The 15,399-nt window shown below is 41.5% G+C and overlaps 1 protein-coding gene across 5 annotated transcripts in view; it reads left to right on the plus strand.

Moving 5' to 3' along the window:
* MBTPS1 (membrane-bound transcription factor peptidase, site 1) overlaps positions 1–15,399 on the plus strand; it is a 58,916-nt gene that overhangs the window by 25,138 nt on the left and 18,379 nt on the right. For all 5 annotated transcript variants that reach the window (XM_005862563.2, XM_014536695.1, XM_014536694.1 and 2 more), the window contains exons 7-13: positions 19–135; positions 488–555; positions 4,519–4,621; positions 6,312–6,463; positions 9,128–9,289; positions 12,243–12,387; positions 15,204–15,392. In XM_005862563.2, the coding sequence (XP_005862625.1) occupies positions 19–135; positions 488–555; positions 4,519–4,621; positions 6,312–6,463; positions 9,128–9,289; positions 12,243–12,387; positions 15,204–15,392 (936 nt within the window). The remainder of the gene's footprint in view (positions 1–18; positions 136–487; positions 556–4,518; positions 4,622–6,311; positions 6,464–9,127; positions 9,290–12,242; positions 12,388–15,203; positions 15,393–15,399) is intronic.

The following is a 15,399-nucleotide window of genomic DNA, read 5'->3' on the forward strand; positions in this document are numbered from 1 at the left end:
TGTCTTAACATTATCCAGGTGTCCTACACATCCTGGTTCCTGGATGCCTTCAACTACGCCATCTTAAAGAAGATCGACGTGCTCAACCTCAGCATCGGCGGCCCTGACTTCATGGACCATCCCTTTGTCGACAAGGTTGGTCATATCACTGCACTTGGTGATGGCTCCCTTCACAAGCCCAACTCTGAATGCTTCCTCCCTCCTGTGCTGCTGGTTTGCCACCCACAAGGTGACTGCCTAGTAAGGACAGATGGGTGATGGAAAGCCAGTGTCTGCTCCATGTGCTGCATAGTCCTATGTCCTGGCTTTTATTCTTGCTAACATACCAGTTACCAAACACATTCATGCCTATAAGGGTCTAGTGGTACATTTTCAGTGGTACATTTCTTAGGACTAATTTTCAAAGTTGTGGTTATTTTTTGATAGTTATCCATTGATTGTTTAAAAGTGGTGTTCTTTCATAAATAAATGCTTGCTAATTTTGTAGGTGTGGGAATTAACAGCTAACAACGTAATCATGGTTTCTGCTATCGGCAATGATGGGCCTCTTTATGGGTAAGTATCTCCAATAATAGGGATGAATTTAGAGGTGGTCCCCCCTCCCCCCAAAATAACTGAAAAACTGTTGTCTGTCTGTTTTTGTATTTATACCTGTTTATAACTATCTAAAACTGCATATGGAAATTTTCAGCATACCAAAAAAGCAGGCTGCATAATGACCTTCAGGTTCCCACCACTTGCTTTAGTAGTTATCAACTCAAGGCCAGTCTTGTTTCTGTTTAATTTCTCTTTTACTTTGTTATAAATAGAAACTTGGAGGCCTAATGTTTTTATTTTATTTTTTTCTTCAAAATCAGGAAAGTCAATCTGTTAGAAAATGAAAGGATTTTACAGTATTTATGGAGACCCACTCTGTAGGAGGCACAGGGGTGAGGAGGTAGGTAGATGAGAGGCCTGCCTCTCTAGGAAAGATAAGGAATAAACAAAACTAACATGGGAGAAAACAGCATAATAAACACAGATGGTGGTGCTCTTGAGGTTGACAAGAGGGATCAGATGGGGAAAGCAGAGAGAACAGTATCACAGAAACGTCCCTTTGTGCTCTGCTGGCGTGGTGAACCGAAGCAGCATGAGACACAGAACATTAGTCACTGAATCACAAGCAGAAAACTTTGGTTTAGAGATCCCAGTTTTATTTTTATCTGCTGCTCCAATATTTATTCTCTCAGTAATGTATATAAATAATTTCTTGTGCTGAAATTCTTTTGCAGTAGGATTTGTCACTCTCTTTTATTGGGTACTAAGATGTGCGTGGTTCCGTGCAGTGACAAAGAGTGTCAGGTCACCACAAAGGGCAAAGAAAATACAGAGTCTGCCCTTAGTGCAGGGGTGGGCAAACTTTTTGACTCGAGGGCCACAATGGGTTCTTAAACTGGACCGGAGGGCCGGAACAAAAGCATGGATGGAGTGTTTGTGTGAACTAATATAAATTCAAAGTAAACATCATTACATAAAAGGGTACGGTCTTTTTTTTTTTTTAGTTTTATTCATTTCAAACGGGCCGGATCCGGCCCACGGGCCGTAGTTTGCCCACGGCTGCCTTAGTGTGTCATAACCCGGTAGAAGTAGAGACGAATGAATGTGTTCTCTCCTGAATGCGTGTGTGTCTGGTGCACACAGTGAGGATGTGTGCCTGGACCTCAGAAACACTCACTCACTGCCTCGCAGCCACATCCCTGGGAGAGCAGGTGGCCTTGAGGACTGGCGAGCTTATGCAAGGGGTTCAGGGCATAGGGTTAGGCTGAATATGTGAAATTAATGTTTTTATAGGCCAAAAACCATGCATATTGGCAGTCATGTTTCTGACCCAATAGTTCTTTAGTCAGTGATCTTCTTGTAAAGGGTCCAGGTAATTGGATTTTTCTCTGTCATCAGCAATATTTAAGTCATAGGTGGCATAACTATAGTTCTACCATGGAAAACACTGATTTCTAAGTAATCTCATCAAGTTTTCTTTTTTCCTTTCAAATGTTTCTCAACTTTGCTCCTTTTCCCATTTCTGATGTCTCCCCCCAAGGCCAGCCCTTACCAGTTCAGAGTCATCTGGTTATGAAGTGGGGTCCTAGCCGGTCTTCCTGCCTTTCAGTCTCTTCCCGCCCCAGCTCTTGCTGCATGGGTGACGTGGGTTGTGGGAAGAGTGCAGGTGTGAGCCAGACTAGTCCCACCTGCCCCTCGTAGGCTATGGGACCTTCAGTCTTTGAGCCTCAGACTCCTCACCTGTCACAGGAGGGCATGACAGCCGCCCATGTAGGTGGTATGGAGGATGAAAATAGGTGGGGAAAGTACTTCAAATGCTGGGCCTCTGTAAGTAGTGGCTCTTCTTTTTCTTCCTTTTTTGTGTGTTTCTACTGTTAAAATTCATGTCCTGGCAGTTTTCTTTTTCCAGATTTTTCAGTGGATTATTGCCTAATCAAATCAGAATTTTTCTTCTTGATTTTCAAGGTCCTCAGTATTCTAGGCTGCAGTCGCCAAACTTTTTCTGTAAAGGATCAGATAATCAATACTTAAGCTTTGTGGGCATGTGGTGTGGCCCTTATAGTGTGAAGGCAGCCTTGGAATGTGTAAATGAAAGGTTGTGATTGTGTTCCAGTAAAACTTTACTTACCAGAACAGGTGGTGGGCCTGTTGTGGCCCTCTGCCATAGTTCGCCATTGTCACCTGAAGTTGTGGGCTCAGCTTTATTTTCCATTACTGTGTGTACACCTTCCTCAGTTCCAGTCTCCTCCTGGGTCTCCCTAGAGACCATGTTTTTTCCAGTCTCCATCACCTGTTCCTGCTGCCGACCTTCCTAGCTTGCCTCCCTTCTGTTCACACCCGTGGGCTCCCAGCTCCTCCACATGCCGTTCTGACTGCTTTGCCATACACGAATCGCTCTTCTGAAATCCTGTGACTTCTCTGGGCAGTCACACACACTCAGTAGCGTGTAATCAAAGAGTTGTTCGTTTCCAAGGTATTAGAGAAGAACCCTGGAGAGGAGGGCCCTGTGTCGCTCTTTGTGTCTGTCCATAGAGCTGCACAGATCCGGACCTGCCAGCTGCTTTGCAGTGATGGGAATGGCATGTAATCAGGATGGCACAGCTTGTGCGGTTCTGGCTTACTGCTTGGGCATCGGGTAGTTCAATGACGGTATTGTACGCAAATTGCTGGGTCACTTATTGCAGGCATTGAGCTGCCAGTCACTACAAATAATGCTCGCATCCCCAGGTCCCCTTGCTGTGAGCTCTCTCAGGGTCCTGCACCCTTGACACTTAAACTTCACGATGCAGGGGTCTGCAGTTGCAGCTTCCTCTTTCATCACCAGCAAAGATTTCTTGATGTTTTCCCTTCTAGTTTAAGGGTCTAGTTTAAAGCACACTAAGTATTATAGGGATTAACAGGTAGAGGGAGGGTCAGAGGGTGGCTTTTTTTTTTTGCATCAACTACAGTGGGAAGTTTTGTCAGTGACTTCTAAGCTCTGCTCCTTGATTTCATAGAAATTTAGAAATTTTTAGCATCAGACAGTAAAATATCACTGTCGGTGCCTCTGAACAACCACTTGATAGCATGTCATTGGCCAGTGGGCTAAAAGGCAGTGCCAGGGTTGATTCAGTGTGGTTTAAATAACTGGTCAAAAGCACATGCTCTAAAATCTTGCTACTAGTTTCAGTGAAGCCACTGGAATCAGTTTTGGTTATTGAATTGTCAGAGTTTGTTTTTTTGGTAGCAGAACTACCAAATAGATAAAGCTCGGAAATGCATTTTCATAAATGGTTGTTTTATATTTTCAAATAGTTTAGCTGCAACCTGATTTATATCTTGATTTTATAGTTTAAACATTTTTGTCGTTATCAATTTCACTATAATTTCTTTGCAGATCTAGTACATTTGAGGTATGGAAGAGAATTACATGGTTTTTTTCTCTGCCTCTTTCCTTTGAGGAGCTCAAGATTACGGAGTAATGGTTATCATTTCCACAATTCCCAGTGAGGAAAGGGGAACACCCTGCAAACTATCAGTTGAAAACTAACTTCCTGACCATGGCAGATGCAAATGTGTGATTACAGCTCCTTCCCAGAGGAATGTGGGATCTAACTGGGGAGGCAGGATGAATACCTTGGAACAATTTGAAAGGGATGTGAGAATGTATAAGTAGGTGATGAATTATCATAGTGTTAAATCTTGTGAAGTTAGAGAAGGGGGATTCCTTCAAGCCAGAGGTAGTGAAGGAAAAAGAAAGTCTTGGGCCAAAGTATGATATGTTGACAGGGAGGAAAAGGAAGAAAGGGTGGTCAGTGTGAGGGTGGCAGTGAGCCTGGCCTTCCACAGCACAGCTGTAAGTAGCTGCAGGCCATCCCAGCAGCGTGTCTTGACACAGAAGAGCCTAATACCGTCTTAGATTTTTCTGGGAGGATTTGCCTTTATTTGAATTATTCACTTAAAATTATTTTTCTTTCCTTGTGTTTTTGTGCCTCAATTTAGCACTCTGAATAACCCTGCTGATCAAATGGATGTGATTGGAGTAGGTGGCATTGACTTTGAGGATAACATCGCCCGCTTCTCTTCAAGGGGAATGACTACCTGGGTAGGCTTTTTTTCATGTGCCTAAAGGAACCGTTTGTCTCAGAGCCTTTGGGTGCATTTGTAAGTGCACAGATAGAAAAGCTTGTAAGCCCAACCCTCACATGCATGGATGGCATAGCCAGGTCTGTGGGTACTTGCCGGCCATGAGGACAAGAGATCTGGCCCCGTTGATCTGGCCTGTCACTTGACTATGGTGAGCAGGCAGGGACAGGTTCTGAGTGGTGTTTCCTGGTTCCCCTTCAGTTTTACTTATTTCTGAGTGACTCACTGTGTAGGTCAACTGGATTCATACCCACTTGTCCTAAGTAGCAGGAAGGTGAGCAGTCTTCCTTGGTGCTAGGTGAGATGATTTTTTTGGCCTTAAGAAGCAAGAGAAGCCAGTGAGAAGAATTTAATATCAACTCTGCTAACGCAGAAGTAATTGTATTTAGCTGGACAAAATGGAAATAACTCCAACAAGTTAATTAATTCAGTTACTCTGGGTTTAATCATGCATCTAATTCGTCGTCCTTTACCCATCAGAACAGCAGTGGAGTCAATGTTAGATGCTCCCTCAGGCAGCAATAGGCACTCTTGCCTGCCCCGCAGGGTCTTCAGGGTCACATCATTCTGGGTGCTCTAACTCAAGTGCCAAGCTTTGAGGTCTTGGGAAGTCCCAGAAAAGACTCGCAGCCTCCTGAGAACATGGTGGCCTTGTCCGCACTGGCGCCACTCTATGGGATAGCCTTCTCCCTCTAGAACATCGCCTCTCCTGGCACCATTTTCAGTTGGCCCCACAGTGGGTCCATGCCATGTGCACTTGGATTCCTTCTTGATGATGTTCAGTTGTCGCCAGTCGGGTGGACCCCACCCTGAGAAAGTCAGTCCCAGGGATATGTTTCATATTCATTCACCTATACTCCCTCAGCACTTTCGTTGTATGGCTAAATACTTGGAAACAACACCACCACCAATTGATGTCTCTCTGGCTCCCTCGAAAGTGCTTTCATGGAATTATAATGCATTGCTATGCCCTTAGAAATGTTCCTGAGACACTTACTTACAGAGCTGTAGTTGAAGGTATCTTTACACAGGGTCCCACATAGCTGGATGCAAGTCCATTTATGTTTGACTGCCCTGAAAGGTATTTTTACTTCAGTTGGATTGCTTCTTTCTACAGAATATAAGATCCTATTGTAATTCTCATTTTGCCTCAATTTCCATGAAATTTCAGAGTATTCCGTTAAAAACTTATCTGTTACTTGTACAGTTACATTTATCATTCTGAATGGTTTCTTCTTTCCCCTCTGGTGGAAGATTAAAATCTTCAGTTATATTATGTACATTTTTCTTATAAAGAAAATTTTTCTTTTCTTAATTTTTAGTATTGTCTGATATTTCTAAGATATTTCTAATTTTTAAGTTATTTAGCGATAAATCAGTTTTCAGTTTCTAGTTTTGCATGCTAACAAAATTTTAAAGATTCACTTTGTAATTGCTCTATGACATTACTATTACCCTGGTTATTATAAAATACTCCAAAAATAATTGTATTTTCTACATTATCATTTAAGCTTGTTTTCTGTATTGCAGTGAATTTCAGACTAAAACCAGTATCTTACTGAGGTTACACTCCATTTAAGTAACCCTTGTTTTTGTTCTGTGTGCCATTGTGTGTGCTGTGGTAGAAATCAACCTCCTTTTATTTCTAGGAGCTACCAGGAGGCTATGGCCGTGTGAAACCTGATATTGTCACCTATGGTGCTGGAGTGAGGGGCTCCGGTATGAAAGGGGGCTGCCGGGCCCTCTCCGGGACCAGCGTGGCTTCTCCGGTGGTTGCCGGCGCCGTCACCTTGCTAGTAAGGTGAGTGTTGCCTAGCAAAGAGAAGGTGGTGCCAGCAGACCAGCTGAGTCTTGCTTGCCACCAACTTAGAATTTTAGAGCATATCATGTGACCTTGCTCCATCTGTTTCTTCATCTCCACAAAAGAGGTCAGGATTTATTCTTTGAGGGAGAATTCTTGTGAGTTAGTGGACATATATGTAGGAACACTATGTAAATGCTAAACCATAAAGCAATACATAAGGACATAATACCTGTTACTTTTTTTATGTTTGAGGTCTGGTTTTGTTTTTGTTTTTTGAAGACTATTTTTTAAGAGCAGTTTTAGGTTCACGGCAAAATTGAGAGAAAAGTACAGTGTCCCCATTTTGTTTGCTTTTATACCATTTTTGTGCTACATCTGTACTTGTTGTATCCAAACAAGTGTGTATATCAGGCAAGGATCAAAAAGTAAGGTATTTTCGTGCCATATCCTCCATTTCCTGGGGGATTCACTTTTTAATGTTCTCTGTTAGCTAAGGAGCTGTCAAACCAGGCAGTGGGACTGGCAGTCACCACTCCTTTGGGAGAGACAAGATTCTCTGTGTAATTGACTTATTCTCTTTGTCTTGTTGAATCCCATCTATGGTTGGAATGGAGTTTAATGATCGACCCTTCATTTTGTAGTTAATGAAACATGAAGTTCTCAAAGATAGTCGAATAGAATTGATGCTCACCTCTCTTTGTCTTGTTGAATCCCATCTATGGTTGTAGTTAATGAAACTGGAAGTTCTCAAAGATAGTCGAATAGAATTGATGCTCACGTGCTCTGACTTAGTCGGATACACTTACTCTCAAAATTATAAGAAGATGTCTTAGGAGCTAGCACTTATTTTGTATTTTACCTCCCCACCTTCAGCACCCCCCCCACCAAAAAAACAACAACTTTCTATCTAGGTGAGGCTTTAGTTGAGCTTTTGTGTTGCAATAACACAACACTCTACAGTTTTCAAAGTTATACTCTGTTAATTTTAAAATTAAATTAAAACAGGCAAATGATAGTAAATGTTTTTATATTTAAAATTCTCTTTAAAAGCAAGTAAATTTATGTTGATTTTAGCTTCTAATGCCAGAGATGTGTTTTATTAATAATCCTTCATAAAAGTAGGTCTTTATCTCTTTCTTCCTTTTCCCATCTTTCCCTTATAGTTCAGAGCCAAATTCTTGAGATTGTTGACATTGGTGAGAGTAGTCTTGGAAAATAACCACATGACTGTTGGAAACATTCTCTTTCTCTTCTAGTTGTTTTTCTCACCCTCGTGTTACATACAGTGAAAGAAGAGGAAAGGCCATGCCAACTGTGGAGTTACCTGGCTCCCTTGGGCTTCTGGACTCGCTAGCTAGGGCTCTTGTTTCCACTCTTGTTGATTATGAAACAAAAAGTACTAGCGTACGGCTCCCACTTGCCATGATGGTTAACAGGAACGTGGTTCTGAGCTCCACTGTTCAGTCTGTCAAATCCTCCTCCTGTCAAATGAGTGGGGAGATGAGGAGGATGTGTTTTCCATTTCCAGTGGCATCTCTAAGTGCAGATATTTTCAGCGTCAAGGAAAGCTTTCACTTCCCTCATCTCCCTGCAGCAGATGAAAATGCCACTGTGACAGTTCAGGAATATTTTTTATGGCCTGACTAATAGCTCAGAACAGACACTGAGCAACAAGGAAGCGCTTCCTCAGCTTCCGGCCTCCTGGTGCTCCAGCCTCCGGTGCTCCATAAAGAACGAGAGCCTAACCTTTGGTCTTGCTCTATCAGCAGGAAGAGGGGAAGGTTGTTGACCTATAGCTGATCTTTTAGCAGTTCTTTTATTGTTGTTGAGAATTGGTCCTACTTTATGTCCTCTTCTCATTATGTCAGATTTCCTCTCTAAACCTGTTAGAAAAACCTGCTTACACTCCAAAACCAACTGGAGTAAGTTTTTATTTTTTGCTTACCTACATTTAGAAGTCAAAATTCACTTGTGATATAATACATAGGTGTACAACAATGAATGTCTTAGTGCCAGCATTCTTAAGAGGTTGATGCTTCTTAGGTGTCACTAAGTTTCTAGCCAATAGAGCTGAGTTTCAGTGTGTCCAGATGCATCCTGATGATGAAACTCTCAAGGTGGCCTCCGGTCTGCATGTTCCTATCAGGTTTTATCCACCAGAGTGATGCATCACATAGTGGCTTCCAAAACAGAAAGGCAGGGTTTCGCTGTGGAGGCGGTGAGCTTCCCTCAGATGCTGTGCTTCTTGCCCATCCGGCATTAACTTCCCTTTCTAGGACCTGTATGTTTTCCTTTCCTTTTCCCAGCTTTCCTCTTCCTCCTGGCTTCCCCTGAGGAGCCACTACCTCTTACCTAGTCTTGCCTTCTATAATTTGTAAGGTCGACTTAGTAGGAAAAATATGTTTTTCTGATCCATTTAGTATAAACAGGTACTAGCCCCATGAGTCACTGCTCCCACAGGCCATGTGGAAGGCTAATAACTGGTCACTCCCAAGTCTGTTGCAGAAGTGATCACACAGTATCCTCATCTTAGCATGGGCCCTACCAAAGAAACTTTCATTATAGACAGAACAAGATTGGAGATCACATTTGCACATTTGCAAATTAGGAATAATCAGATTTTCACTCTTTTATGAGAAAATACATGATTTTCTCCCTCAGCACAGTCCAGAAACGTGAACTGGTGAATCCAGCCAGTATGAAGCAGGCCCTGATTGCATCAGCCCGGAGACTTCCTGGAGTCAATATGTTTGAGCAAGGCCATGGCAAGCTGGATCTCCTCAGAGCCTATCAAATCCTCAACAGTTACAAACCACAGGCAAGGTCAGTATGTTTAATTTTCGAATAGGCCTTTCTCCTCACTGGGTCCTGAGGGTGTTTTTCCCTCTGCACTAAATATTAGCCTCCAAACTGGAACCACATACAACACTCAGAGCCCATGGAGAGCTTCACTCTGCCCCTTCTACTCGGTGTCAGCTGGCAGAACTTGAACTGCTGTCCACTTCCTGATGTTCTGTTCTGTTTTGTTTTATTTATTTATTTATTTATTTGTTTGTTTGTTTATTTGTTTATTTATTCATTCATTGTGTATGTATACATATACATGTATATGTATTTGTTGTATGAGGATTTTTTTTCAGAGAATGTGGCAGGGAGAGAGGGAGGGGGCGAGAGAGAGAAACATTGAAGAAACATCGATGTGAGAGAGATACATTGATTGGTTGCCTCCTGCATGCACCCTGACGAGGGTTGGGGAGCAAACCTGCAACCCTTCTCGGTGTGTGGGCCAACACTCTAACCACTGTAACACCAGTCAGGGCTGTTCTGTTATTTTTAATATGAATGGCTTGAAATAATGGTTTTCTATTAAAACTTTCTTTTGAAATAACCATAGGTTTATAGAAATTTGCAAAAATAATATACAGAGTTCTCATATACTATTTGCTGAGCTTCCTCTAATGTCAGCATCTTAGATGACCATAATTTAACTAGTAAAACTAACAAATGAGCACTGATCCTGTCCTGTCATTAACCTGCAGGCTTTGTTCACAGTTCACTGGTTTTCTCTTATGTTCTTTGTTCCCCACATTGCATTTAGTGGTCATGTCTCCTTGGTTTCCTCTGGCCTCTAACAGTTTGGTCATTCATGACTCTGACTCCTTTGGGAGTGCAGTTACTTATTTTATAGACAGTCTCTTAATGTGAGTTTATCTGATACTTTTTCATGATTAGCTTGAGGTTATGTGTTATTGGTAAAGAAATGTTACTTTTTATTTTAAGATGATTTTAGATTTACAACAAAGTTCCAAAAATAGTATATGAGGATCCATAAATCCTTCACCCAACTCTCCCTAATGTTAACATCTATGCTAATAAAAGGGTAATATGCTAATTAGACCAGATAGACCAGACATCTTCCGGACAAAGCCACAGTGGCGGGGGCCGAGGCAGAGGTGGTTAGGGGCGATCAGGCCGGCAGGGGAGAGCAGTTAGGGGCATTCAGGCCAGCAGGGGAGAGCAGTTTGGGGTGATCAGGCCGGCAGGGGAGAGAGCAGTTAGAGGCAATCAGGCAGCAGGCAGGCCAGGTAGAGGCCGTTAGGGGCATTAGGCAGGCAGGCAGAGGGGTTAGGGGCAGGCAGGCAGGCAAGCAGAGGGGTTAGGGGCGTTCAGGCAGGCAGGCAGAGGGATTAGGGGTGATCAGGCAGGCAGGCAGAGGCAGTGAGGGGCGATCAGGCCAAAAGAGGGGGGCAGTTAGGGGCAACCAAGCCGACAGGCAGGTGAGCAATTAGGAGCCAGCGGTCCAGGATTGTGAAAGGGATGTCCCCTGAGGGGTCCCGGATTAGAGAGGGTGCAGGCTGGGCTGAGGGGATGACCCCTGCCCCCTGCACGAATTTCATGCACTGGGCCTCTAGTTAATAAATAATGTAGGAATAGACTGTTTTGCACACTCACAACTATAAACCTACTTTTGCCCACCCTTTCTTACAGGAAGGAGAGCATTACTACAAATATTCTTTTGCACTTTGTTTTTGTCACTCAACAGCACCTAGAAATCGCTCTGTATTAATTTATAGAGATTGTCTTTTTACAGCTGCATAGTGTGGATATACCATTGTTTATTCACCCACTTATTTATATTTGGGCATTTAAATTGTTCCCAGTATTTTGCAGTTACAAATTATTGCTTTGAATAACCTTGTGTCTAGTATTTTAGCTTTGTTGAAGGTTCTGTTTTCCGAGAAAATGCCTGCAAGTGGGATTGCTGGGTCAAGGAGCTTTGTGAGGTGTCACTCCATTCCCCTCCAGAGGGTTGTGTCTGTGTGTATTCCACAGCGAGGCATGAGTGCCTGTTTCCCCAGAGCCTCTGCAGCACAATGTTGTGTCATGCTGGTTACTTTCTGCCAACCTGATCAGTGAGAAATGGTGTCTCAATATTGTTGTAATTTCCATGTCTTCTCTAATTATGAGTGAATTTGAACTCTTTTGTCTATAGTTAACAGCCATATTTATATTTTTCTTGTTAAGTATGTGTTCACTTTTCCCTTTTTTCTTGGGAGGTTTTGTCCCTCAGTTGTTATGGGGTTTTTATGCATTAAGGTTAGTAACCATTTGTTGGTGATATATATTTGCAGATGTTTTACAGTTTGTCGATTGTCTTTTGATTTTGTGTGAAGTATTTCGCCAGGCAGTTTTATTTTTTTAAATAGCCAACTTTATTAGTCTGTTGTTGTTGTTGTCCTTGGATTTTTGAGTCACAGGAAGGCTTTTTCTGCACTGGGATGAAAGAGAATTCACCCAGGTTTTCTTTTAATACTTGTTTGCTTTCTTTTATTTACTTGAGACTCCCTGATCCATTGTGTGTGGTGTGATCCATTGGTGTTTATTCTTGTGTGTGGTGTGAGGTATGAATCTAATTTTATCTTTTGCCAAGTGACCACCCATTTGTCACAGCTGCATTTATTTAAAAGTTCATCTTTGCCCCAGTGATGTGAGACTCTGAGTCCAACGCATTCACCAGGGCTGCCAGCCACAGCTACTGCCACTGAAGTTCCAGACTTGCAGAAGGAAGAAATTGTTCTGCTCCATCCGTTGTTTGTGCAGACAGTCTGGGCAAGCTGGCCCAGAGGCCTGCTCAGTGCAGGGAGCATTTCAAAGCCAAGTTCCCAGATGCTTGCTGAGGCCTTTCTAAGGGCCTTGTCGCCTCTTCCTACACAGTGTGTCGCTTCAGTGTTGTTTTCTAACATGCCCTACTCTAATACCATATTCTTTGTTTCAGTTTGAGCCCCAGCTACATAGATCTGACTGAGTGTCCCTACATGTGGCCCTACTGCTCCCAGCCCATCTACTATGGAGGAATGCCGACCATCGTCAATGTCACGATCCTCAATGGCATGGGTGTCACAGGAAGAATTGTAGACAAGGTGAAATTGCTCTCTGGCTTGTAGTGAACTTGGACCTGGCCCAGACCTTTGTGCCGTAGCGTTTTCTCCTGAAAATAAAACAGGAAAGGTTCTCTCCTCCTGTCGAGTGCCAGGGTATTGGAAGCAGTAATTTATTTTCCCCTAAGTCTTTTATACATAAGTCAGGGATAAATTAGTAAAACCCATTTGCTATTTTTTTACTTTGGCATCTTAAGTTTAGCTTCTGAATCGACTAATTACATATGATCCTTTATCTTTATTATTTCCCACCTATAATTAAAGGCTCACTTGTGAGAATGAGCACGAATGGGCCTTCAGGTCTAGAAAGTATGGTCTTTTTTGAATTTTGTTTTTATCATTTTTTTATACTTACTGCATAAACATTATCACAACAGTAAAGGATAGGGAAAGAGAACAGATAAATAACTTTCAGCCCCAGCACAGTAACATAGGCATTTTAAAAAATTTTGCATACCATCTGGTTTATTTGTTTTTCAATTACCATTTACATTCAGTATTATTTTGTATTAGTTTCAGGTGCACAGCATAGTGGTCATAGCCACTATTTTTTTTAAATAATCTTTTCCAGCTCTTATCTGAAATACATAATTTTTGTTATCATTGTGCACTAGGCAAAAATTTAGTCCTTTTTTTCAGTTTTCATTATGTTGAAAACATTAAAAAATGTAGATAGGTCTCCATGTACTTTATAGTGGCTGTTTAACATTACATAGAACTATGAAGTCATAATTTGCTTACTATTTCCCCTTGCATGAACAAAAAATAGGTGGTTTTCCAATATAAGCATTTCATTGAATGTCTTTGTATATGTGATTTCCCTTTCTTCTGAATTATTTCCTTAATGTAAACTCCCTGGGTTGGAATCCAGAGGGCATGGACATTATTATGGCTCTTGGTACATACTACCAAATTCTTTCCAAGAGGAGTTACATCATCTTAGACTGTAGAGGGCGCTATCTCCACCATGTCCACACTGGGTGGTACTTTTTTAAAATTCCATGAGATTTTTTTAAAATGAGATAAAATTCCTTCCCTCTGGCCCCTGGCAACCACTAATACCCTTTCTGTCTCTTTGGGTTTACCTATTCTAGATAGTTTATTTAAATGGCATCCGACAATATGTGGTCTTTTGTGACTGGCCTTTCCCCTGGCATGATGCCTTTAAGGTTCATTGGTGTGGCAGCATGTATCAATATGTCACTCCTTTTTATGGTTGAATAATAGTCCATTGTATGGATGGATCTCATTTTGTTTAATGGACATTTGGTTTGTTTCTAGGTGGTTCATCTTTTAACTTTAAATTTGTGAGGTGAATATCTCCAGGTAATAAACCTGGAAAATGCTAATTCTATTTTTTCTTGTGCAAATTAGCTTTTTATTGCCTTGGCCCATTTTTGTACTGGAATTTAGATTTTCCCTATGCATTTGAGCAAGAAGACCTTCATATCATAGAGAAATTAACCACTGTTGTATTTTATGCAAAAAGTTACACAAATTATTGTTTAAATTTTCTTTTTAATGTGAGTGGTGGTTTTTATTTTGGGATGGAAGTTCTGTAAATGTTTCACATTTCCATGCAGTTGAATTTTGATCTTTTGTTATTTTGTTTCAAACATTAGAAACATGTCTCCACAGATATAATTAAAAATTTCAATTTCGTTTTCTACTGACTTTAATGCTTGTTAAATGTGTAGCTTTTAAATCTGTGTTAATTTGATATGTGATATAAGAGGTAGATGAAAATTAACTATTTTCTCAATTGCTAACCAGTCATCTCAAGAGCATTTATTAAAAATTCCTTTCCTTCCTCATTATTTGCATGATGTACCCTATAAATATTTTTCTCCTTTTTCAGATCTTTTTTTTTAATATGCTGACTCATTTGGGGAGTATTGTTACTATCTGGCTTGTGAGGGAAATGAGTAATTTAGGTTAGTTTGAAATTTTGAAATATTAGAATGTTAGAGCTCATTTATGTTTCTTCCAGATGGTCTCTCTCATGCTTTCCTTTTCACTTTCCTCATACCTGGAAGAGACTAAAGGGGCAGGCATTCTGACAGCAAGCCAGCTCTTCTTCTGGGCGTCCCATAAACTTCCACCTCCCCAATCATTGGCTTCAGAATTTGGGGACAGTTTGCATCTATGTCATTTTATTATTTGATTCCTTTAAATTAATGTGATTCTTTTTAAAAAATACGTATTTTTTTACTGATTTCAGAGAGGAAGGGAGAGGGAGAGATCAATGATGAGAGAGAATCATTGATTGGCTGCCTCCTGCCCATCCCCTACTGGGGATCAAGTCTGCAACCCGGGCATGTGCCCTTGACCGGAATTGAACCCGGGACCCTTCAGTCCAGAGGCTGACGCTCTATTCACTGAGCTAAACCAGCTAGGGCTGATGTGATTCTTTAAGCATACAGCTAATTGGGGTCTAACCTCCAACCTGAGAGTTTTAATTTATTTAAATTCACTACGTCTGTACGTCAACCTTTATCTGATAGAAATATGTGTCCCTTATTTTTTTTTAAGGTTGGGGAAAAAAATTCTCTTTAAAATTGGAGGCTGTCAGAAAAAGAGAAAAACAATTGGAGGCTGTCAGAAATAATGGATTCTATACATTCCTAGTGGGTGATGTTCTAGACATTCCATAGGCTACTTTGGTTATACGTTGCTTAGTGTCTGTATACAAATTTCATTTTGCCTTATTTAAAATATGAAGTATTTCTCAAAAACTGCTGTAGATAATTTAGGAATTGAGCATTTCACCTTAGCCTTGGCTTGTTTTTCTCCTGCAGCCTGACTGGCAGCCCTATTTACCACAGAATGGAGACAACATCGAAGTGGCTTTCTCTTATTCTTCGGTGTTATGGCCTTGGTCAGGCTACCTGGCCATTTCCATTTCTGTCACCAAGAAAGCGGCGTCCTGGGAAGGCATTGCACAGGGGCACGTCATGATCACCGTAGCTTCCCCAGCAGAGGTGGAAGTAAGTG

Source organism: Myotis brandtii, unplaced genomic scaffold, assembly GCF_000412655.1.
Source record: "Myotis brandtii unplaced genomic scaffold, ASM41265v1 scaffold165, whole genome shotgun sequence".
In the NCBI taxonomy this organism is placed as follows: Eukaryota; Metazoa; Chordata; class Mammalia; order Chiroptera; family Vespertilionidae; genus Myotis; species Myotis brandtii.